This window comes from Triticum urartu, chromosome 3A, assembly GCF_056163025.1.
Source record: "Triticum urartu cultivar PI428250 chromosome 3A, HENAU_Tu73, whole genome shotgun sequence".
NCBI classification, from domain to species: Eukaryota; Viridiplantae; Streptophyta; class Magnoliopsida; order Poales; family Poaceae; genus Triticum; species Triticum urartu.
This window is the reverse complement of record NC_141875.1, coordinates 740,344,983-740,369,438: the sequence shown is the minus strand read 5'-3', so window position 1 is coordinate 740,369,438 and position 24,456 is coordinate 740,344,983. Positions and strand designations below refer to the sequence as shown.

At 43.7% G+C, this 24,456-nt stretch overlaps 2 protein-coding genes, 1 long non-coding RNA gene and 4 other non-coding genes across 7 annotated transcripts; 5 read left to right on the top strand and 2 right to left on the bottom strand.

The window, feature by feature from the left end:
* Window positions 1-4,328: 4,328 nt before the first annotated feature.
* LOC125546367 (small ribosomal subunit protein uS19m-like) lies at window positions 4,329-6,836 on the top strand. The gene is made up of 4 exons (XM_048710615.2): window positions 4,329-4,502; window positions 4,623-4,690; window positions 4,812-5,123; window positions 6,264-6,836. The coding sequence occupies exons 1-3, from the start codon at window positions 4,419-4,421 to the stop codon at window positions 5,095-5,097; spliced, it is 438 nt and encodes a 145-aa protein (XP_048566572.1). The 5' UTR covers window positions 4,329-4,418; the 3' UTR covers window positions 5,098-5,123; window positions 6,264-6,836.
* Window positions 6,837-7,585: 749 nt separating this feature from the next.
* On the top strand, window positions 7,586-7,676 carry TRNAM-CAU (transfer RNA methionine (anticodon CAU)). The gene is given in 2 exon segments: window positions 7,586-7,623; window positions 7,641-7,676. It is a non-coding gene; the product is annotated as a tRNA-Met (tRNA).
* Window positions 7,677-7,962: 286 nt separating this feature from the next.
* Window positions 7,963-8,978, top strand: LOC125549554 (uncharacterized). The gene is made up of 2 exons (XR_007301387.2): window positions 7,963-8,501; window positions 8,606-8,978. It is a non-coding gene; the product is annotated as an uncharacterized LOC125549554 (long non-coding RNA).
* Window positions 8,979-9,657: 679 nt separating this feature from the next.
* On the top strand, window positions 9,658-9,744 carry TRNAM-CAU (transfer RNA methionine (anticodon CAU)). Its single transcript is given in 2 exon segments — window positions 9,658-9,695; window positions 9,709-9,744. It is a non-coding gene; the product is annotated as a tRNA-Met (tRNA).
* A 4,469-nt stretch (window positions 9,745-14,213) lies between these two features.
* Window positions 14,214-14,287, top strand: TRNAI-AAU (transfer RNA isoleucine (anticodon AAU)). The gene has a single exon. It is a non-coding gene; the product is annotated as a tRNA-Ile (tRNA).
* A 188-nt stretch (window positions 14,288-14,475) lies between these two features.
* Window positions 14,476-14,549, bottom strand: TRNAV-AAC (transfer RNA valine (anticodon AAC)). Its single transcript has one exon. It is a non-coding gene; the product is annotated as a tRNA-Val (tRNA).
* A 587-nt stretch (window positions 14,550-15,136) lies between these two features.
* Window positions 15,137-17,512, bottom strand: LOC125546366 (uncharacterized). The gene is made up of 2 exons (XM_048710614.2): window positions 17,211-17,512; window positions 15,137-15,514 (listed from the first exon to the last, which is right to left on the bottom strand). Exons 1-2 carry the CDS (start codon window positions 17,370-17,372, stop codon window positions 15,362-15,364), a joined length of 315 nt encoding a protein of 104 aa, XP_048566571.1. The 5' UTR covers window positions 17,373-17,512; the 3' UTR covers window positions 15,137-15,361.
* Between the last annotated feature and the right edge of the window lie 6,944 nt (window positions 17,513-24,456).

Sequence of the window (24,456 nt, the reverse complement as noted above, 5' to 3'; positions counted from 1 at the left end):
ACAATAACATATACGATTCTTCGACTTGGGGATAGATAAACTTCATTTAATTCATACAATAATGTATGGATTGAGCTAAACAATAATCTAAACTAAAAATGAAAAGAGCTAAGCATAAAAGCAACTTATCAGGGCAATGTTCCAGGGGTTCGTCTCGAGGAAGACGGTCTCAACGCATCGGATTTGGTATGCTCCATTCTATAGCACTTTGTGCATGATGAAGGGTCTGTACCTTGGCGGTGAAAGGTTGTCCAGCCCCTTCGTGTCCTGTATCATCCGTAAACTGAGGTCGCCGATGTTGAATGCCTAGACTCATACCTCGTGCGCTTGATAGCAGCGAAGTTGATGTTGCTAGATATCCAATCTGGCTACTACGATCTCCCGTGCTTCCTCCAAGGGATCTATGTCATCCTGACACTCCAACTCAACACCATTCTCCATGTAGCGATGTAAGCGGGGAGCGTCATGTTTGATGTCGCTGGGAAGGATGGCTTTGCTGCATATATCATAAAAAAGGAGTGTAGTTGGTAGGTCATTTAGCGTAGTCGTGAGGCTCCACAAGACAGAATCAAGCTCGTCAATCCACTTCCCGTCGGCTTCCTCCAGTGATGTGACCAACACCGGTTTTAATCCACCGAGGACCAATCCATTTGCCTGCTCGATACGCCCATTGGATTGCAGGTGCGCCACAGAAGCAAATTTTAATGTAATATTGCATGAAGCGCAACAATATTTGAATTTCTTGGACGTGAAATCCCTCATGTTGTCTGTGCCAATGCCGTGGGGCATGCCGTAATGATGTATGAAACCTGATAGGAACTTGATGACCGGCTCGACAACTTGACTAGTGACCAGCTTTGCCTCTTTCAACTTGATGAACTTTCAACTAGGACCAGGAGGTATCTGAAGCCTCCCTCGGCCCTTCTCTGACCCTAGACCGCAATACCCCATGTTATGGGAATTGTTTTAAGGGCTATAGACGGTAAATGGCTGACTTTAGCGATGCACTGGTATCCCAAGCAATGTGTGTGACTATGTCGGATGCATCTTGCCTTACTGTTGTGTAATGCCCAACATGCGATCCTAGTCTCATTAAAGATTTTTCAATCCTTGCTAAGGATAGAAGCGCATATTGGTTACCCCAACATGTGACTAATACCATACATGCAGGTGTCACATGTCAGAAACAAGGTGGACATCACAACAAATACAACTACACATGAAAAGATGAGATACAAGAATAAACATACGGCATACAAATGCCATACATAGCTATATCACCAATCAAAGGTCACATGACCCAACATTACATTACAAGCATCATCCAAAAGGCACAATCCGAGTATGGATAAGAAGCAAATATGCCTAAGAGGCAAGAGAAATAAGCAACATCCACCCCACTAATCCCAGGCTGCCAACCGGGATCCCATCCTAATGATCATCATCGAAGAAGAACTCCAAATAGAACGTACATCACTCTCACGTTAGAGCATCACTTTACATTGTACCTGCATCTGGTGGTGTTGTAGTATGCGCCAGCCTTTTGGATTCAACAAGTCTCATTACCAAGGGTATCATAACTAACAATACTTAAAAGGTTAGATATGGTTAAGTGGTGAGGTTGTAGCAAGCACTAAGCATTTGTAAAGCAACTAGTACTAGAACAAGATAAGTTCTACGAAAAAGGGGGGAGCGGGTGCATAAGTGATCCTGAACACCAACCTACGAGTCATTCATAACCCCACTGTGTCCTCTTCTTGATCCCAAACTCATAAGAAGAGAAAATGACAGTACACACACAGTTGGCAAGGTTTAGTTATTAGTTAAAGTTCTCTACAATCAGATGTTATAAATTTCCAAGTCGTCTATAACTGCGGACACGACTTTTGAAAGATTTAACACTGTAGGGGTGCTTCAATTCCTCCATCATAGATTGTTGCATGCATACCCATAAACTTCGTCAACGTGTAAACATGATGCGTTCTAGGAGTCCCGTGTAGCAAGTCCTCGATCTAATGTAAACCTAGTCCACAAAGGCCTCCTGGTGGGTCTCTACCTAGCTCACACGCACTCTATCCTTGGACCCATCCGTCTATGCTAAGTGGACAGTGAGCCAAAACCTTGAGTTGCCCCGTGGTGGACGGCTGCTTGCTAGGCAGGGGGGCAACGATTTTTGAGGACTAGCCCAAGTTATTTCAAAAATACCTCGAGGGGGCGAACCTCTATGCGATTCATCTCCCTTTAGACTTCCTTGATGGCTTTGCATTTGACAAAAAGATGTGTTCCATCTTCATCCACTCACCCACAAAAGAAGCATTTGGTGTTCTCAAGCTTGACGCCTCTCTTCACCAAGTTGGTACAGTATGCCAATGATTCATGTTTCACACAGCAGGTGGGCATCTGAATTTTGCGTGGGCACGATAGTTTTCATATTTTCTTCAGGATTGGTCGTCCCACCTATCCAGAGATCCAGCTGCTACAACACTGTTGTCGGCAGCCCCATTCCTTTCTTCTTGCTTCTGGATTCAAATGTACAATTTATAAGCATTCTTACCATTATGGTTTCCTTTGCGGTCGAAGTGCCAAGCCACAAAGTCAGTCACTCCTTCATGTAGGGTAATTTACATAATATACCGCACATCATCCGACTGGAAGATATCCTTAACAAGCTGCTCATCCCAGGGCCCCCCGTGATTGGGCAGATAACCTCACTAACACATGTAATCAGATTCGGTCCTCGATGGGTACTGGCATCCTCCTATGTCGCCTTTAACATGATCATCGAATCATTTACAAAAAATAGATGTGAAACACTTGGTGCCGCTTGGCAAATACGGACGCCATCCTTCCTCCTCAGTCACATGTAACAAGGCAGAGAGTCCTTCAGTGCATATGACAAATAGATAGGGAGACAGAGGGTCCCCCTGCCGCTGTCCACTAGATGGCCTAACTGCTGAGTTACAACTCCATTGACTTTAATCTGATATCTAACTGTGGTCACACACTTCATTATAAGGCTGACCCAATTCCTTCTAAAACCGAGCTTTGGCAGCATAGTTTGTAGACAAGTGGCAAATGGAAGGCTTGCAAACAAGTGATAGGTAGCGAGACCAAACAATAGCATCAGGACATCTAGCAAGCAAAGCTAGTAATGGTTTCCAAGGTAATGATCGTTCTTGCCCGCAATCCCATTTTGAAGAAGATAGAAACCACAAATCATAGTCGAACAAATCCCCGCACTCCATATCGTTACCGAAAGCTATTGGGAAAAAGCAAAAGTGGAAATAAGCAACTGATACGGTAAACAACAAGGCACGACATAATGCACAATCGACTGCACCTTCGGCGACAGTGTTTCCAGAACCTCTTCCTTTCAGTACGGTTTCAACATCCGATCTCCAGGCGAGATAGTTGTGCCCATCAATGCTAACTTCGACAAATTCTTTGTTAATAAAGCCATACAAATTTACTTCGGGTAAATAACATGGCAATATATGTACATAATGGTAGCGTATTTCAAAGTAATAATTCGGTTCCAGCTTTCCACGCGTATAGTATGATTACTAGCAACAATTCATGATTAAAGCAATTTCGGATTACTTACATAATAAAAGCTACAAAAATAATCATATTTAAAAGCGCTAGAAAGCATTTACCAATAGAAAATTAAAGTTAACTACGAGGACTAAAATGTAAAATTTCAAATTTGATGCAATTACCAAAAAGTCGGGGGAGGCAAATTTTCACGCTGGTTGGATCTTTTCGTAATTCATGAGAAGTCCAGGGGCTTTATCGGAAAGATTAGCTCCTTTTTTTCTACACAAGAAAATAGGGCTGGTCCATCTTCATCTGACTATAGCTGGCCAAACGGGCCGTGCTAACTGCGCCGGCCCAGTAGCACGCAGGAACGACACGGCCCAGGCACGGCACGGCCCGAGCTAAACGGGCTAGGCCCGGCACGCGGCACGCCATGGGCCATGCCTGGGCCTGGAGGCTGGGCACGCGGGCCGGCACGGCACGCCCCGTTTAATTTTTTTTCAGATTTTTTATATATATAAGACCTAAATTACAGCCCAATAGGCCTAAAATATAGCCCAATAGGCTAAAAATCAGATGGGCTAGCGTGCTAAACGTGCCACGGGCCGGCCCGTTTAATAATCAGGCCGTGCCTGGGCCAGAGAGCCACTCCCGTGGGCCGGCACGGCTATTAAACGTGCCATGGCGGGCCGTGCCGGGCCAGGCACGATTAGCACGTGCTGGGCCGTGCCGTGCCGGCCCGTTTGGCCAGGTCTGCATCTGACGGGTTGGGCCAAAGGCCATGGCCCGCTTACAGTGTGGTTCCGGTAAGGAAGGTTTGCTCCTCCTCTTCCTCTCCGTCTCTCCGGTCTCCACGCCCGCCGCCGCCGCCGCCAGCAGCCATGGCGATTGCTTCTCTCATCGCCTCCAGGTTCGCCAGGTCCGGCCACGCCCTCCCTGCCGCCGCGGCCGCGGCCATCTCTCAGGTGCCCCCTCCCCCTCCAACTCTTGCTCCTTGCTCAAATGCAAATCTTGGTTGTTCCTGCGCCGATGTTGATCTGATTTGTTGGTTTGTTCCACCGCGTTCGCGATCTGGTCGTGGTCAGGCGCCCAGGGCCCAGCACGCCGCATCTCCGCTGCTCTCCGGCTTCGGACCTCTCACTCGCGCCTTCAGGTAACCACCATTACAAGGCTCAGCTCACTATGTATGTGCACAGATAACTGACTAGCTGATCCTCTGAACATTGAAATTGAATCGAATGTATGCCCTGCCCTGCTGTCCTGTGTGTGTGCAGCTCAAGGCCTCTATGGAAGGGAGCGTTCGTCGACGCTTTCCTGCAAAGAATAAAGAACAAGAGGGAGAATCTCAACGGCAAGAAGATCTGGTCTCGCAGGTCTTCCATCCTGCCGGAGTTCGTCGGTTCCTCCGTGCTCATTTACAACGGCAAGACTCATGTCCGTTGCAAGATCACCGAGGGGAAGGTCGGCCATAAGCTTGGGGAGTTTGCTTTTACGCGCAGACGCAGGCCCCATCGGGCCATTTTGGCGAAGGGCGGTCAAGGAAAGGGGAAGAAGAAGTAAGAAAAAGGAATGTGTGTGCGTCAAAGGTGAGGTTACGATATTGTTGGAAATGAATTTGGATATCAATCAGCTGATACTGCACAAAGTTTACCTTGCTGCATTGTAAGGCTCTTTTGTTATCCTGAAATTAAATTTCCTTTAGTTGCGGCGGGTGGAAATAATAGAAACATTCAGTTTGTGCTAACTTGGGCGTTGTGGCACAACAATCTCCGTTGCTTGTATTTAGCTTCCAATCTACATTTTGGAAATGGATGTCTTGGTAGATTGCAGATTCCAAACTGTATTAGTATGTTGTGGGCAATTTCCAATCTACATTTTGAAAATGGATGTCTTGGTAGATTGTAGATTCCAAACTTATTCTTATTAGATTGTATATAATTTCATTACCATACAAAAAAGATGAAGTATGCGAAGATTGGTTGGGTACATCAGAAGCTATGGCAATCTGAATTCACCCTGTTCTCCTGTGCATTACTCTGTTTTTCTTCACTGTAGCCCATTTATCTTGTAGCACAATTTCAACCTCTGGACATGATTGAATTACATTTTCATGACAACCGTAAAGTTGTAGATTTATTTGTATAGATAACTGATACTAAATTGTGAAGTGAACTTATATTATAAGAGAGGTGACGTGTCAAATCGTAGTAGGAGTGTGTCTTTATTTTTTAGTTTGACAAGTGTTTTTAGGAGCTGTACCTTATAATTATAATTCTTAGGTTCTAGTGGCACACATCAGGTTTCATCTTCGCCGGCAAATCATTGTCACATCGTTAAGGCAGGTGACTGTGACGTTCAATATTTGCGATCAATATCCCATATTCTACTTCTCTTATTGGTGGGTTAAAGCTCATTCTCCTTCCTGTGCAATTGAGCTACATCTGTTTGTAAACTCTGTGTGATATGTTAGACTGTAGACAAAGACTGAGCCAGCCTGTTAAGCATCTGTGCTATGACATCTTATCTTGGTTAGAATGAGAATGCAATTGAGATGTATGTATGGCCATAAATGAGTGAGATTGTTGTCGATGCTTATGAAATAAATACAGAAGCTTGGCTTGTTAAATGTGTTTTCACTATGGTTGCAAAGATCATGGGGCTTTTTGCGCAATACTTACTTTGTCACTTGCCCAGCTGTTTATCTCACTCTGTTCATAACTTTTCAGGTGGGTTTAGGGACGGCGGGATGAGGGCCTAGTCGAAGCACAAGCACTTGAATCACCTTAATTTTCTGGACTGCGTTTCTTTCTTACAAGAATAATTATAGCAGAAAGAATGTTTAGCTCATCTTACTTGAAGATTTTCCATGGACTCTGTTTGTTTACTCTGCTAGTGGTTCCAGCATAACTCTAGAGTACATCTATTCACTGAAGGCATTGCTCTTTGGCCTTACTGAGGTCTGATGCCACAACCTGCCAAGTGTCTTTACACCTGGTTCTATGAGTGATTGTAAGTTTTGCTTCAAAGGTTGTTTTCAGCCAAATAGTCATGTGTATCTTGCTACTGGATTTATTATGACCGGGAAATTCCTGTTGGATAGCTACGTGCGCGTGCAGTACTTTTGTACTAGTAGTTGCTATTTTCAGGCATCTCCTTCTCCAGGCGTAGACCTATTCTTCAGGCATCTTATTGGGTTCATTCTCTTGCTTGCTTGATGTATTTGCACGTCTATGTGTGACAATTTATACTATCTGCTCCTGCCGAACGGAGACAGCCTGAATTAAGGCCTCTTTGATTCATATGATTTTATTGTCATGACATCTTTAATCCTACAAGCTTGTACTCCCTCCGTTCCAAATTACTCGTCGTGGTTTTAGTTCAAATTTCGTCGTGGTTTTAGTTCAAACATGATGAGTAATTTGGAACGGAGGGAGTAGGAATCAGCAAGTAATGTTTGATGCATCATAGGGAAGTCACAGAAATTTGAAAAAGAAGTTTTGAGTGGATTGTAATTCGAGACTGGATTTCCTACTCCCGGGAGCAGCCACACCTCTCCCCCTCTTCAATCTCAAGTTGATGGTGGATGTCCAAGTACTCCAAAGCATTGACGACTGCACTCTGAACATAACATAAAACTATAAAAGTTCAGAATCTCACGCATAGCGGAGTTCCCAGACCAATAAAACAAAGGATTGTTGAAGCACAACCCAAATCATTCCGAGCTCCTCCTCTAAATCGACAGAACAACCCTAAATCGAAGCTCCCTGCCGCTTCAAGGTGAGTATCGTGTCGTTGCTTAATGTTTCTCTTGATGTGGCGAGGTGAAATGGGATCGATGTATCCGCAAATGGATCATGTTATGAACAAATATTTTGTTATTGCAGCCTGCCGGCCACTATCTGTTTTAGTTTGCTGAGACGTGAAACTGAAAAAAAAAAGGTGCAAGGGCTTGATGGGCACACCTGATCTGTATCGAAGTAGGCTCCATGACCACACAGATAAGAAACTTAAAGGTACAATAAGGATAGATTTGAAAATATATCACACTGGGGCGGTGGCGCAGTTGGCTAGCGCGTAGGTCTCATAGCTAAATTATGCGAGTGATCCTGAGGTCGAGAGTTCGAGCCTCTCTCGCCCCATTTTCTTTTTTGCTCCTATATTTCCTGTAACCATCCTTTCTTCTGGAATAAAATTATTCCACTTTGCTGTTCCTAGCGCTGAATTTCATTTTCTACCCTGTAGCAGGTTGGGTCTGCACGAATTCCTTGCAAATTGAAGCTGGCAAGAACACCTGCACTCCCATCAGGCATGACTCAGGTCTTGAGAGCCATCACCCTTAGCTTCGCCACTTAGTCCAGGATAAAGGGATGAACGGGCGACGCGGCCCTATTTTTGTTTGTGTGCACAATGTTTTCCGAGTGTAAAACTCAACAAAGCTTTTCCATCTTTGCAAAGTGAATGCATTCTACACATATGCCATGTGGCATCTATTACCCCTATAAAAGCACGAAGGGTGGAGATTCCAAACATTTGCACCATACACATACTGGAATCCAACATTTCGTATTGCTCCCACGTTCAGCACCAACCATATTTTAGCACCATGCACCACACGCCCCAGAAAAAACATGCCCCTTCCTGCTCTGGAACCACCCCACACGATCCCTTCCCCTACCTCTTCCATCGCCTTCATCGCGGCACACCATCACCTCCCTCCTTGCCCCAACACGCTTCTCTCTGATACCCACTGCCCCTCCGTGGTGCCTCCCTTCGGTATGTACCACCTAGCAACAGCGCCTCATGCACCTCCCTGCATAGCGAAGGTGCACCGCGCATCCGCCCCACCTCGGGTGCTCTCTGAAGAGCCTTGTCGTCTCCACGGTCCACCTCCTTAGCCAACCATGCCACCCCATCCCTTTGCCGACCCCCTGTGGTGATAGTGGACGGCAACATCTCACCTGAAGGTGGGATGACCAGATCTCGAATTTCGTCGCCGAATGCCTTTTTCTGTTCACATACCCCAATTACTTAGTTTTTTTATTCGAGTAAACTATTTTGAGTTTTGCAGGTCACATGGTGCTATGAATTTCATCTCCAATGCATCTTGTGAGGGGCGGGCAGGCTGTAGAGGGAAGGAGAGTTGGGAGGTGGGGGAGGGGAGGAGGCGATTGGCAATGGCACGTCGGCGACAAAGCAGATGAGTTGGGAGGTGGGATATTGGAGCCACATAAATCTGTGGCCTTAAAACCTGGCACTTTCCCTCTAAAAAAAGCAAATTTGATTTAGTTTACATGACAATGTTTGTGAAACCTTCTCAAATTTTATAGTACCCTCTAGGGATGATGTAATTACACCAATGCCAAGTTTCATGTTTTAGACTTCGTTTGCATTTTGTATAATTAAAAACCATTAAGATCAATGTTTGGGATCAAGTCTTGGTACTCCGAGGTTTACAATTCCTTTCTTTTCATGGATAAGGCCCGAATATAGACTGCAGATGATTACTAGTTACCAGATGCATGATGTAGTTCCTAAAATCTGCCATACAATCAAATCATCTTTGCTAAGGATGTAAAAAAGAAATATCATTCAGTACCAGCAACTTGCTTCAAGGTGAACATTATACTAATGATGATGCTTAATGCTTACCTGGATTATTCGAGGTGTGATGAGAATATCGATACATACACCCATACTTGGATTCTAGTATGAATAATATCTTATTACAACCTGCCATTATCTATTTTCATATCAGATAGATCGGTTTGCTGTCACATGAACATGAATAAAAGAAGTGCAAGGGCTGAACATGTTGGTCCATTTGTGCCCCCAAAGTACAGTTTGATGGAATGATGGATCCTTGAGAAGTAGGCTCCATATTTTGTCTCTTTTCTTTTCTCTTCTTGAGAACAGTGGGGTCGTTGGAATCTTGAACTGATTGCTTGATAGTTTTATCATTGTGTTGGCTATGAAATGAACAATATGAGCCTGCTGTTACTGCATCAGCTTTGAAGAAATGTACACACACCATTTGGAATCTATGGAAGTTGCATACGTAAAACTGAGGCTGTGAATGAAGATGAATAGAATCTTACCAGAGTGATGAGAAGAAAAACACAAGGGGCGGTGGCGCAGTTGGCTAGCGCGTAGGTCTCATAGCTAAAGCGAGTGATCCTGAGGTCGAGAGTTCGAGCCTCTCTCGCCCCAAAAAACTTTTTGAAGATTCCCTTCTTTCGAGATTTTTTTTAAAAAAACACCTGCGAACATCCATTCTTCTGGAATATAAAAAAAATCCACTTTCACCAATCTTTTTCAAATGTCCCTTTTTTGAGATTTTTTATTTTAATTTTTACCTGCAACCATCCTTTCTTCTGGAATAAAAAGATTCCACTCGCTGAATTTTCTAAACCTGTCGCAGATCGGGTGCTTTTGCTTTTTGAAATTTCCCTTCTTTCGAGAATTTTTTTAAAAACAGTTCCTGCAACCATCCATTCTTCTGGAATATAAAAAAAATCCACTTCACCAATCTTTTTCAGTTCGAGCCTCTCTCGCCCCAAAAAACTTTTTGAAGATTCCCTTCTTTCGAGATTTTTTTTAAAAAAACACCTGCGAACATCCATTCTTCTGGAATATAAAAAAAATCCACTTTCACCAATCTTTTTCAAATGTCCCTTTTTTGAGATTTTTTATTTTAATTTTTACCTGCAACCATCCTTTCTTCTGGAATAAAAAGATTCCACTCGCTGAATTTTCTAAACCTGTCGCAGATCGGGTGCTTTTGCTTTTTGAAATTTCCCTTCTTTCGAGAATTTTTTTAAAAACAGTTCCTGCAACCATCCATTCTTCTGGAATATAAAAAAAATCCACTTCACCAATCTTTTTCAAATGTCCCTTTTTTGAGATTTTTTATTTTAATTTTTTCCTGCAACCATCCTTTCTTCTGGAATAAAAAGATTCCACTCGCTGAATTTTCTAAACGTGTCGCAGATCGGGTGCTTTTGCTTTTTGAAATTTCCCTTCATTTGAGATAAAAAAAACAGTTCCTGCAACCATCCATTCTTCTGGAATATATATAAAAAAATCCACTTCACCAATCTTTTCCAAATGTCCCTTTTTTGAGATTTTTTATTATATTTTTTTCTTGCAACCATCCTTTCTTCTGGAATGAAAAAGATTCCACTCGCTGAATTTTCTAAACCTGTCGCAGATGGGGTGCTTTTGTTTTGTTCATGTGTAAGTGTAACTGCACAAATTTCGCACCATTCATGCTGCTCTGTTCCTACTTACTCAACAAGTATCATTGCTTCTGTAGCAGGGCGAGTCTTTTCCTTGCAAACTGAAGCTGGCAAGACAACACCTGCACCCCCTCAGGCAGGCCTCAGGTCTTGACAACCAAATTGAAACCTCCAGAATGCAGGTTGGCAACCTGGCAAGAACACCGATTGATTCGCCTCGCTCTGCTTGTTTAACTCTAGAACATGTGCTCCTTCTTTCTCATGGAAAGATTATCGTGTTTTTCAATCGCAAAGACATCATTAGAGGGGAGAAAACGATGACAGAAAGGGCTAGAGCAATGGGTCTTGATACATATGGGGCATCCCTTTTCTTCAGAATCAAGCCAAGCACAACAACATACAATACATAAATTTCCAAAATACATACACACATGGTAAGACTCTGAACGCCACATGACACATCAGTATATGATCAAAATCAACGCAAGGGATTTTTTTTTGTAACAACTCCCAGTTGTAGATGGCATGCTAGCGGGCTCATCACCGGCATCCATCTTTTGCCAGAGAAAAAAATGAAATAAAAAAGGAATCTTGTGTTTTTTTGTATAATAATATATGTCATTATTATGTAACGGTTGCATGATGATTTGCGCACGCATCACATCACATTAGTCAAAAACAGTGACAAAAAAGATTCCAACAAAGACAAATATTTACAAGCATGGACAGTGAAATGGGAAAACTAGACAAGGGCAAAGATTTCTTGCAGTATTTTGTAGATGGCTCCTACAAGCTTGATTTTCCTACTTGCTCCCTGCGATGATATCTCTTCTGGTTCATCCTCTTAATTTTTTCTTCTCATCATAAGAGTATATCTTTTCTATCCCCATGCATACGTCCATGGTTTTAAAAGTCACAAACAAAAGATTGACATGATGATGAATGATTAAGTGAGGTGGCCGGTACCAGTCTTGGATGCTCCATGCAAGCCGTTATATTCCTTTCCAAGAATACAAAGGGAGGAATACCACTCCGGCCGGCGATGGCGGCGGCGGCAACCTTCCTCGGCTGACGGTCGGATCTGGGTGGCGGCGACCTACTCCGGCCAATTCAAGGGCGGTGGCGCAGGCCGGCGGCGACCAGGGTTGTTGTGCTGGCGGCGGCGAGGAAGGGATCACATCGGCTGCTAGGTTGCCCGATCTGGATCCCTTTCGGATCTGGGTGGTGGTTCCTCGAGCCATCGTGCGCACCCTTTGTTCCGGCGTGGCACGCGGCCTCTGGACTAGGCCCGCGACACGAGGACGCCGGGGGCTCCGGTCCTGGGCGTGGAGGTGGTGGCCATCTTCTACGCCGGAGGTGGTCGGCTAGATGGTTGTGGATTCTCGCATCCAGTCCTGGCGTCGAGTGGGGAGACGAGGCTGCCGGTGAAAACCGTGCTATAACCATGGTGGGCTGCGACGGCGACCTTTTTGCATTGTTATCTTGTTGAAGACATCGCCATTGCAACTTCTGTCGACTTGCTTGCGCTGCTCTAGGTGAAAACCTAGATCCGGAGTTTCCGGATCAGATGATGGCGGTGCTTTTGGCGTCATTTTCCCTCATGGGGGCATCGTTTTTGAGCAGCGGCTGGATGTAGGATCAGAGGACGGATTCTTTGGTGGAGCGGTGCGTCATCTCACTCATTGATGGCGGCGGGTCTCGGCGGCATGGCGCTGTGGTGACTGGGCGTTCGATGCGCGGAGATGGACGCGTAGGAGGGTGACACGGTCTGGCGTCATGGTGGCATCGACAACAGTTAGATCGGACAAGGTTGATGCAGCAGTACAATTCTGAAGATGGATTGGTGGTAGGTGGCTGCGCGGCCTCATACCCGACGGGCGTCCTGCATGTGACCTTAGGTCTTAGATGTTAGGTTTGGCTGCGAGGTCTGTTTAGTATTAGGCCCAGACTATCAGCATCCCTTCATCAACTGGATAGGAGTAGCGACAGATGTTGCCTAGACGGCGGCTTTAGTCTTACTGTTGTATGACTTTGTAAAGTCTTGTGTGAATAATTAATAAAGTGGCTACATGCATCATCCAGAATGCAGAGGCCGGGGTCCTCCTCCATTTCAAAAAAAAGGGAGGAATACCATGAAAAAGGTTGCTCTTCTTCCATAAAAGTGTTCTCACTCAATGCTTGTGTACATCGCTTGATGTAGGGGCTGGGGGTTAATTATCCTCCTTTTAAAGAAAAAGTGTCCTCACTATTTTTTTTTTTTGCAATTTGGCCATGTGCATCCTGTGATGCAAAAGTCGGCAGTTATTATTTTCTCTAGAATCGCTTAGTGGGTATGTATAGTTGCGATTATTTTTTTCCGATAAAGAGCGTTTTTATTATCTCAAAATATAGCATCAAAGTGATACAAAACATTAAGAGTATCACCCGGCCTCTGCATAATTAGGATGCACACAGCCAAACACAAGTAGTCTGATTAACAGAAAGATAAAAGACCGACAATTCGGCACCAGTTGAGTCCATAGACCGACACTATGCCTATGTCGAAAGAGATGGTGGACCGAGCCGGAGATTATGCTGCCATCCATGTTGGGTAAAAACCTCCGTAGCTACCTGCTCCAACAGCGTACACACCGCCTTGAATAGCGGTTGGTACTCCGCTTGTTGTAGCGTACACCACGTATGAAGCGAGTGTGTACAACGGAAAATAACCTGTAAAGGAGAAACAATTTTGTCATTAAAAACAACATCATTTCTACATAGCCAAAGCGACCATAGTAAGGCATACGCTCCCACCCTTATTAGCGTTTTGTATGCATTTGAAATACCGTCCAGCCAATGACCAAAAATATTGGCAACACTTGTGGGCGGATACAAATTTGACGCTATTTGGATGGTTGACCACGCAGAACGCGCAAATTTACAGTGAAAAAAGAGGTGTTTAATTGTCTCGTCATGAGTACAAAAACAACACTTCTTATTTCCCAACCAGTTGCGTTGTGCGAGGTTGTTTTTTGTTAGCACAACTCCCTTACGGAGATACCACATGAATAGTTGCGATTACTTGCCCGCTTGCACATGTCTTTTACTTTTATCACTATGTAGCTGTTGCAAGATGATTTGCTTACCCATCCCATCACAGAAACAATGACAAAAGGGCCACAACAGCTAGGAATACTTGCAAACGTGGGCAGTGAAATGGTAATCTAGATAGCCAAGGACCAAGATTTGTTGTTATTTCGCAGATCGGTTGGAGCAGAGATGGATTTTCTTGTGATTCATAACATCAGCTCAGCCAAAAGAGGCTCCAGTGATCTTCTTACTCTTTTCTTCTCACCAAAGGGGGGCGGTGTGCGAGTTTTATTCAGTTTTATTTTGTTTGAACATCGAGTTTTATTCAATTTACATAAATATAAAAGCTGAAAAACTATTTAAACAACAAAAGGCCTATTAGCTCAGCTGGTTAGAGCGTCGTGCTAATAACGCGAAGGTCACAGGTTCGAGACTTGTTTGGGCCAAATTGAGTTTTTCTTTTTCTTTTTTTACACAATAGAAAATACGACCTTCAGTGTGTTAGACTGACGTGATAACCAACTACACCACGAAACCTCGGTGACAACTTGGTTCTCAATTCGTTATTGAGTTTTTCTTTTTCTTTTTTTACACAATAGAAAATACGAGAAAAAACAAAAAAAAAACATTTGGATGGCTTCGCCCGGGTTCGAACCGGAGACCTTCAGTGTGTTAGACTGACGTGATAACCAACTACACCACGAAACCTCGGTGACAACTTGGTCGTTACATAAGTCCAGTAATCAGCAAGATGACGTGATAACAGAACCACGTAATTATTTTCATCTGGAAAATCATGCCACAATATGCTTAAATAATAGCCCTTCAAGAAAAGAAAGATACCATGTGGTCCAACAAATTCTCCCCGTTTTTAGAGACCAAAAAATAAACAGAGATGAACTATTTCTCAATAGAATACCTCTTCTTTTTCGGCAAAGCCCACACAACCAACATATTTATTCAGATATAGAAGCATCACTACACTCGCATAAGATTTGGGATTACGCCGCCATGCGATAGTTCTAACTAAGAGCACTTATTTGAGCGAGGTACATTCAACAAACGTTTTATTACAAGAACAAAAGAGTAAGCTTGAAATACTGCTGCCAGGAATTTAGTGCCACCGGTGCACAGCAACAGCAGCCACAATGAGCAGAACACTAGCTAGCTACCAGAGACATCGAATGGCCCCAGCTCCGGCATGAACGCCATCACACGGCCTCCACCATGTATGGAGAACTATCATGTGGAAATGGTTAAGTTGCACCTAAGAATTTTGTTGGGGCGAACTTGAAGGTGTGAATTGTGAAGAAAATTGGTTCCACAGTCCAACATAAATTCCCCATCACCAAGTTTCGGATCGCAAACAAATAAACTGATAAGCTGAACATGATGAGCACCACAAAAACCACCAGTTCATAACAGCCGATGTTTATTCAGTCAGATGGTTCTGGACATGCTGTCGGTCAGTACAGAAGAGAGATTCTGAAAGACATGTATGTGTTGGGCTCTGAGGATCTTCAGGCAGATGACTTGGTACTAGTTTGTTGAGTTGTGGCACCAGAAGCTTTTGGTGCAGGTGGCGGCGCAACATACATCTTAGCTCGGCGAAGAACCTCGGCAACAATCCAATGCTTGTTTTTGCTCAACGGCCTAGAAGGATCCAGCCTAACCTGGAGAGACATTGATGCAGCCATCATTGATAAGAAAGAAGGAAGAAAACTGTTATAGTTTATGTTATGTTACACCTTGAGTGAATGAATCATAGTGCAAAAAGAGCACTAGTCTCCAAAAAGTAAGCAGATAAACAGACCACAGGACAAAACGAGGCAAACTCATTAATCTATTCGACAGAGCAACTGTATAACCTTTTATATTCAAAGTCAAACTTGTTTGTAAAACCAAACCGCTGCTAAGTAATGTGGATCTATCTCCCGGTGGTGAAAGCAAAATTTGTTCAGCAGAAAACATATTATGAGCAAATTGCAGCCTTAACTGACATGACATGCACACAACAACAAGTCCAAGTACTCTTTTCAAATGAAACGATGGTATCCTAAAATATTATGAAGGATGGAAGGAGAAAAAAATCACCATTGCTATAACAACAACCATCATCAGTCAAGTGTTCAAGAGGCAAGATTGTTTACTCTAAAGATGGCAAACAAAACAATAATTTGGTTTCTCCCATAAACTAGCTAGCTTAATGGAACTTGAGCTTACAAGCCTAAGAAAGTCAACCAGATCTATCTTGTTTGAGGTTTACAGAAGAGAATATGCCAGGAAATAAACTGCTAAATCTAGCTAGCTTCATCCCAGTGAAAAATATCTAGATAGCTTCAGCCCGGTGATAATATTAGGTCGACGTATTGTGGAAACATAAAACAGCTGTGCCATTATGTGACATGTTCAAGAATATGTATTGATGGATATATATCTATTGGAGTAAAAAAAGCTAGAAAGCGTGCTAGTAATAGATCTACTACATTCTTTGGATGGACCTCAAAATTTCTCAGCTACAAGAGCAACATGTAAACATAGTTTGCATAACTATCCAATGGAACGGACCAGCCCCAATAAACAGAAAACACCAAAAGGTAAACTAAGAGAATATGCTAAGAAATAAACTGCTCAATCTAGCTGGCTTCTATAGGTTGACGTATCCCTACTACTATGGTGCACCAGTTTTGAACTTTGGATTAGCACATGTTTCCCTCCAAACGTCACCTCCAAACAATGACATCACTTGATTATGTAAATCTAAGCGAGCAAGTAGGAGCGAATCCAAAGAAGAATGGTTGTTGATTTTCGTAGATCTAATGGTCCATATTGGTCCATTGTTCAGTCAATTTCTTCCGACTCTTCTAGGTTGAAGTTGAACATTGCCGCCTGGGCTACACCGGTGTGTCGCCATACTGCAGGTGAGCTGAGAGAAGAAGGCGGCGACTCGATTGTGCTATTTATTCGTTCAAACCTGCAGTTAAGCTTCAGCTGTATGGACCAAATCCCCTCCAACCCTGAGTAAAATCGGAAGCTCTCTGTTCTGAACTCTAAAATGATAAAATTTCATACTCACTTGACATTACCACATAGATCCCTATTCTGAACTCTGAATTTCATCATACTCAACTGAAGATTGCACTAGTCACTTTCAATAATCCAAAATCCCTATTATGAACTCTCTGAACTTGATTCTCACTTGACAAAGAAAGTCCAGCTTGGTCTACTCTACACAAGTCGATAACATATGCAAGAAAGACTGCAGAAATGGGTCTGGATTCGGCACATCACAATCACATTGAAGGTCACACACAGTTGACAAAGGGAGGGAGGGAGCAGGCGATTTGGGTTACTGACGGGCGTACGTACCCTGTCGCCGATGTTGCAGGTCTCGGCCTCGTCGTGCGCCATGAACTTGGAGGTGCGCTTGACGTAGCGGTTGTACACCTTGTTGTGGAAGAGGCGGTCCACCGCCACTACCACCGACTTCTGCATCTTGTTCGAAACCACGATCCCCACCACCGGCTTCATCTCTTCTCTTCTCCTCTCCTCTCCCCCCGACGGACGGACGAACGTTGTTGAGATTAGCGGCGGCGGCGGCGGCGGGTAGGTTGAGATGCGAAACACCTGCTGCTGTTTTCCGCTAGGGCACGAGGCGACACTGACTGACTCGTATCGGGGCCGAGCTGGGCTGTGCTAATTGCTTGCTGGGCCTGGGCGGGCGGCGCAGGCTGATCCAGTAGAGACTTCAAGTGGGCCAGATGAGCCTTAAGTGTACCTATTAATCAGACGTCAGATTTAACCTTCAAGTGTTACACACAAAAAAAGAACATAAAAAAACCTTCAAGTGCCGCTAATCCGAAACCAAGGGACCCATTTGTAAGGGGAGCTGATTCTAAAAAAGAAATAAAAATGCAAGGCGAGTTGCGGGTACTTTTTGTTGAGTACATGTGTTGTGCATATTATGTATTGGGCCCACTTTCTAGTTGCCTTATATAGTTGAGGTCGTGGCCTACTCCTGTATATCATATATACGTGCGTTTGCACTTGAGGAATACACCACGTAATTCCCACATCATACATGGTATGAGTTTCCAGGTTCTAACCCTAGCCTTTCGCCCCTGCCGTCGCTAGCGCGTCTCCCGCGCCGACCGCCGCTCCTTCTCTCCCTGTGCGCGTGCTGCCTAGCCACTCGCCCGCCCGCGCTTTCCCCGCTAGCCAGTGTTGCACAGATCGATCGCTTGCCTCGCACCGCCCCGCATCGCCAGCGCTGCACAGATCAATCGCTAACCTCGCATCGCCCCACATCGCTAACACTTCACAGATCAATCGCTAGCCCTGCTAGCCGCTGCTGACTCGATCGCCCCGCTGACCCGATTGCCTTGCGTTGCCAGCATCGCACGCTAGCCGCCACATCGCACGCTAGCAGCAGCTGCACCCGAGCCCGCCAGCCACCCGATCGCTAGCCCCGTTGCCTGCTCCGCCGCCGAACCCGCCGCCTCGACCTAAGTCGCTGCTGCACCCGAGCCCACCGGGCCACCTCATCCTCGCCATGTCGTCCGTCACGTCTTCTGCGTCCGCCAACTCCAATCCGTTCGCCGACGCCAACCCTCCCGACGTGAACGACATCCGCAACCTAAACATCTTTGAGCGGGCGCTGGTTCGTCTCTCGTAGGCGAACTCCTCCTACTTAACGTGGAAAGCGTATTTCTCCCTTGTGTTCCGGGAGTATCACCTCATCGACCACGTGGACGGCACCGTCGACTCCAGCCTCGTCCCCGAGTTCCATGACTGGTCCACCATCGACACCACGATCATCCACTGGTTCTTCCTCACCATCTCACCGGACCTCTTCCAGACGGTCGTGCAGGACGGTGACGATGCCTGCGTCGTGTGGACCAAGCTGAACGGGCTCTTCACCGACAACCAGCTCCAGCGTAGCGTTTTTTTGCAGCAAGAGTTCTTTGGGTGTCAGCAGGACAACACCTCCATCGACGACTATTGTCACCGCCTGAAGACTCTCGCTGACGAGCTCCGCGATATTGGCGCGAAGATCGATGATGACCTCCTCCTCAGCACGCTCACCGACGGGCTCAACGAGGACTTCGGCAACACCGTGGCGAACCTCAGCCTCATCCCAACCCGCCCTTCGCCAAATTCGTTGCGTACCTCTGCTTGGAGGAGCGGCAGATCAAGCAGGTGAAGGCACGGGCCATCCACAGCGCACTCGCCGCCGGCACCACCCGCGGCGGGTCCTCGGCGCCTCCAGCTGCCCCGGCCGCGCCCCCGCCGCCGCGCCACCCGGCGTCCTTCCCGCTGCCGCCACCGTACCCGGCGCCCCAGCAGCAGGGGCTGCTTCCGCTGCCTTATGAATGATGTCTACTACACAACCTTCTTCTTGTAGATGTTGTTGGGCCTCCAAGTGCAGAGTTTTGTAGGACAGTAGCAAATTTCCCTCAAGTGGATGACCTAAGGTTTATCAATCCGTGGGAGACGTAGGATGAAGATGGTCTCTCTCAAGCAACCCTGCAACCAAATAACAAAGAGTCTCTTGTGTCCCCAACACACCCAATACAATGGTAAATTGTATAGGTGCACTAGTTCGGCGAAGAGATGGTGATACACGTGCAATATGGATGGTAGATATAGGTTTTTGTAATCTGAAAATATAAAAACAGCAAGGTAACAAATGATAAAAGTGAGCACAAACGGTATTGCAATGCGTTGAAACAAGGCCTAGGGTTCATACTTTCACTAGTGCAAGTTCTCTCAACAATAATAACATAATTGGATCATATAACTATCCCTCAACATGCAACAAAGAGTCACTCCAAAGTCACTAATAGCGGAGAACAAACGAAGAGATTATTGTAGGGTACGAAACCACCTCAAAGTTATTCTTTCTGATCGATCTATTCAAGAGTCCGTAGTAAAATAACACGAAGCTATTCTGTCCGTTCAATCTATCATAGAGTTCATACTAGAATGACACCTTAAGACACAAATCAACCAAAACACTAATGTCACCTAGATACTCCAATGTCACCTCAAGTATCCGTGGGTATGATTATACGATATGCATCACACAATCTCAGATTCATCTATTCAACCAACACAAAGGACCAACACAAAGGACTTCAAAGAGTGCCCCAAAGTTTCTACCGAAGAGTCAAGACGAAAACGTGTGCCAACCCCTATGCATAAGTTCACGAGGTCATGGAACTCGCAAGTTGATCACCAAAACATACATCAAGTGGATCACGTGATATCCCATTGTCACCACAGATAAGCACATGCAAGACATACATCAAGTGTTCTCAAATCCTTAAAGACTCAATCCGATAAGATAACTTCAAAGGGAAAACTCAATCCAATACAAGAGAGTAGAGGGGAGAAACATCATAAGATCCAACTATAATAGCAAAGCTCGCGATACATCAAAATCGTGCCAAATCAAGAACACGAGAGAGAGAGAGAGATCAAACACATAGTTACTGGTACATACCCTCAGCCCCAAGGGAGAACTACTCCCTCCTCGTCATGAAGAGCGTTGGGATGATGAAGATGGCCACCGGAGAGGGATCCCCCCCTCCGACAGGGTGCCGGAACGGGTCTAGATTGGTTTTCGGTGGCTACAGAGGCTTGCGGCGGCGGAACTCCCCATCTAGGTTTCTTTCTGGAAGTCTGGGGTTATATAAAAGGTGTTGGAGTCGAGAACAATTCAAGGGGGTCCCCGAGGCGGCCACGAGGTAGGGGCGCGCCCAGGGGGTAGGGCGCGTCCCCCACCCTCGTGGTGGCCTTGGGACTCTTCTGGCCCATCTCCGGTACTCCGTGGGCTTCTTCTGGTCCAAAAATGATCTCCGTGAAATTTCAGGTCAATTGGACTTCGTTTGGTTTTCCTTTTCTGCAATACTCAAAAACAAGGAAAAACAGAAACTGGCACTGGGCTCTAGGTTAATAGGTTAGTCCCAAAAATCATGGAAAATAGCATATAAATGCATATAAAACATCCAAGGTTGATAATATAATAGCATGGAACAATCAAAAATTATAGATACATTGGAGACGTATCAAGCATCCCCAAGCTTAATTCCTGCTCGTCCTCGAGTAGGTAAATGATAAAAACATAATTTTTGATGTGGAATGCTACCTAACATATTTATCCATGTAATTCTCTTTATTGTGTCAAGAATATTCAGATCCATAAGATTCAAGACAAAAGTTTAATATTGACATAAAAATAATAATACTTCAAGCATACTAACCAAGCAATTATGTCTTCTCAAAATAACATGGCCAAAGAAAGCTATCCCTACAAGATCATATAGTCTGGCTAAGCTCTATCTTCATCACACAAAATATTTAAATCATGCACAACCCCGATGACAAGCCAAGCATATGTTTCATACTTTTGATGTTCTCAAACTTTTTCAATCTTCACGCAATACATGAGCGTGAGCCATGGACATAGCACTATATGTGGAATAGAATGGTGGTTGTGAAGAACACAAAAGGAGAAGATAGTCTCATATCAACTAGGCATATCAACGGGCTATGGAGATGCCCATCAATAGATATCAACGTGAGCGAGTAGGGATTGCCATGCAACGGATGCACTAGAGCTATAAGTGTATGAAAGCTCAACAAAAGAAACTAAGTGGGTGTGCATCCAACTTGCTTGCTCACGAAGACCTAGGGCATTTTGAGGAAGCCCATCATTGGAATATACAAGCCAAGTTCTATAATGAAAGATTCCCACTAGTATATGAAAGTGACAACATAGGAGACTCTCTATCATGAATATCATGGTGCTACTTTGAAGCACAAGTGTGGTAAAATGATAGTAGCATTGCCCCTTCTCTCTTTTTCTCTCATTTTTTTTGTTTTTTTGGGCATTCTCTTTTTTATGGCCTTTTTTTCGTCCGGAGTCTCATCCCGACTTATGGGGGAATCATAGTCTCCATCATCCTTTCCTCACATGGGACAATGCTCTAATAATGATGACCATCACACTTTTATTTACTTACAACTCAAGAATTACTCGATACTTAGAACAAAATATGACTCTATATGAATGCCTCTGGCGGTGTACCGGGATGTGCAATGACTCATGAGTGACATGTATGAAAGAATTATGAACGGTGGCTTTGCCACAAATACGATGTCAACTACATGATCATGCAAAGCAATATGACAATGATGGAGCGTGTCATAATAAACGGAATGGTGGAAAGTTGCATGGCAATATATCTCGGAATGGCTATGGAAATGCCATAGTAGGTAGGTATGGTGGTTGTTTTGAGGAAGGTAAATGGTGGGTTTATGGTACCGGCGAAATTTGCATGGTACTAGAGAGGCTGGCAATGGTGGAAGGGTGAGAGTGCGTATAATCCATGGACTCAACATTAGTCATAAAGAACTCCCATACTTATTGCAAAAATCTATTAGTTATCGAAACGAAGTACTATGCGCATGCTCCTAGGGGGATAGATTGGTAGGAAAAGACCATTGCTCGTCCCCGACCGCCACTCATAAGGAAGACAATCAATAAATAAATCATGCTCCGACTTCATCACATAACAGTTCACCATACGTGCATGCTACGGGAATCACAAACTTTAACACAAGTATCTCTCAAATTCACAACTACTCAACTAGCATGACTCTAATATCACCATATTCATATCTCAAAACGATCATCAAGTATCAAACTTCTCATAGTATTCAATGCACTTTATATGAAAGTTTTTATTATACCCATCTTGGATGCCCATAATATCAGGACTAAATTCATAACCAAAGCAAATTACCATGCTGTTCTAAAAGACTCTCAAAATAATACAAGTGAAGCATGAGAGTTCATCTATTTCTTCAAAATAAAACCACCGCCATGCTCTAAAAAGATATAAGTGAAGCACTAGAGCAAATGACAAACTACTCTGAAAGATATAAGTGAAGATCAATGAGTAGTCGAATAATTATGTAACTATATGAAGACTCTCTAACATTTAAGAATTTCAGATCTTGGTAATTTATTCAAACAGCAAGCAAAGCAAAAGAAAATAAAATGACGCTCCAAGAAAAACACATATCATGTGGTGAATAAAAATATAGCTCCAAGTAAAGTTACCGATGAATGAAGACGAAAGAGGGGATGCCAGCCGGGGCATCCCCAAGCTTAGGATCTTGGTTGTCCTTGAATATTACCTTGGGGTGCCTTGGGCATCCCCAAGATTAGGCTCTTGCCACTCCTTATTCTATAGTCCATCAAATCTTTACCCAAAACTTGAAAACTTCACAACACAAGACTCAACAGAAAACTTGTAAGCTCTGTTAGTATAAGAAAATAAATCACCACTTAGGGTACTGTTGAGAACTCATTCTATATTCATATTGGTGTAATATCTACTGTATTCCAACTTCTCTATAGTTCATACCCTCCGATACTACTCATAGATTCATCAAAATAAGCAAACAACACAATGAAAACAGAATCTGTCAAAAACAGAACAGTCTGTAGTAATCTGTAGGTTTCGAATACTTCTGTAACCCCAAAAATTCTGAAATAAATTGGTGGACGTGAGGAATTTGTATATTAATCATATGCAAAAATAATCAACCTAACCGCACTCTCCAGTAAAAAATGGCAGCAAATCTCATGAGCGCAAAAGTTTCTGTTTTTTACAGCAAGATCGCAAAGACTTCACCCAAGTCTTCCCAAAGGTTCTACTTGGCACAAACACTAATTAAAACATAAAAAACACAATCATAACAAAGGATAGATGAATTATTTATTACTAAACAGTAACAAAAAGCAGAGAACAAAAATAAACTTGGGTTGCCTCTCAACAAGCGCTATCGTTTAACGCCCCTAGCTAGGCATGATGATTTCAATGATGCTCACATAAAAGATAAGAATTGTAACATAAAGAGATTATCATGAAGAATATGACTAGCACATTTAAGTATAACCCACTTCCTATGCATAGGGATTTTGTGAGCAAACAAATTATTAAGACAAGCAAAAACCACCATATGCAAGGAAGAAGAAAGAAACAATAACAATCTCAACCTAACGAGAGGTAATTTTGTAACAAGAAAATTTATACAACCATATTTTCCTCTCTCATAATAATTACATGTAGGATCATAATCAAATTCAAAAATATAACCATCACATAAAGCATTCTTTTCATGATCTACAAGCATAGAAATTTTACTACTCTCCAAATAAGCAAAATTCTTCTCGTTCGGGATAGTGGGAGTATCATAAGAAACTCGAATACTATAAATTGTTTCCACATTAAAAGAGCAATGTTCAGAAAAATGGTAATCATAATCATGACAAGTTTTATAAATATAATCATCACTACTTTTTATAGCATAAGTGTCATCACAATAATCATCATAAATAGGAGGCATGCTATCATCATAATAAATTTGCTCATCAAAACTTGAGAGACTAAAAATATCATGTTCATTAAACATAGCATCCCCAAGCTTGGGACAAACATTAATTGCACCAAATACATTCTCAAACATGTCATTCTCATCAAACATAGCATCCCCAAGCTTGGGCCTTTTCATATCATAAGCATAATCACTCTCATCATTG

Bases quoted from the DNA above. Each gene is read 5' to 3' on its own strand.
- LOC125546366 (XM_048710614.2), bottom strand. From the start codon at position 17,372: ATGAAGCCGGTGGTGGGGATCGTGGTTTCGAACAAGATGCAGAAGTCG. The intron at 15,515-17,210 runs GTACGTACGCCC...ATGTCTCTCCAG, and splicing joins CCTGCAACATCGGCGACAGG to GTTAGGCTGGATCCTTCTAG.
- LOC125546367 (XM_048710615.2), top strand. From the start codon at position 4,419: ATGGCGATTGCTTCTCTCATCGCCTCCAGGTTCGCCAGGTCCGGCCAC. The intron at 4,503-4,622 runs GTGCCCCCTCCC...GGTCGTGGTCAG, and splicing joins CGGCCGCGGCCATCTCTCAG to GCGCCCAGGGCCCAGCACGC. The intron at 4,691-4,811 runs GTAACCACCATT...GTGTGTGTGCAG, and splicing joins CCTCTCACTCGCGCCTTCAG to CTCAAGGCCTCTATGGAAGG.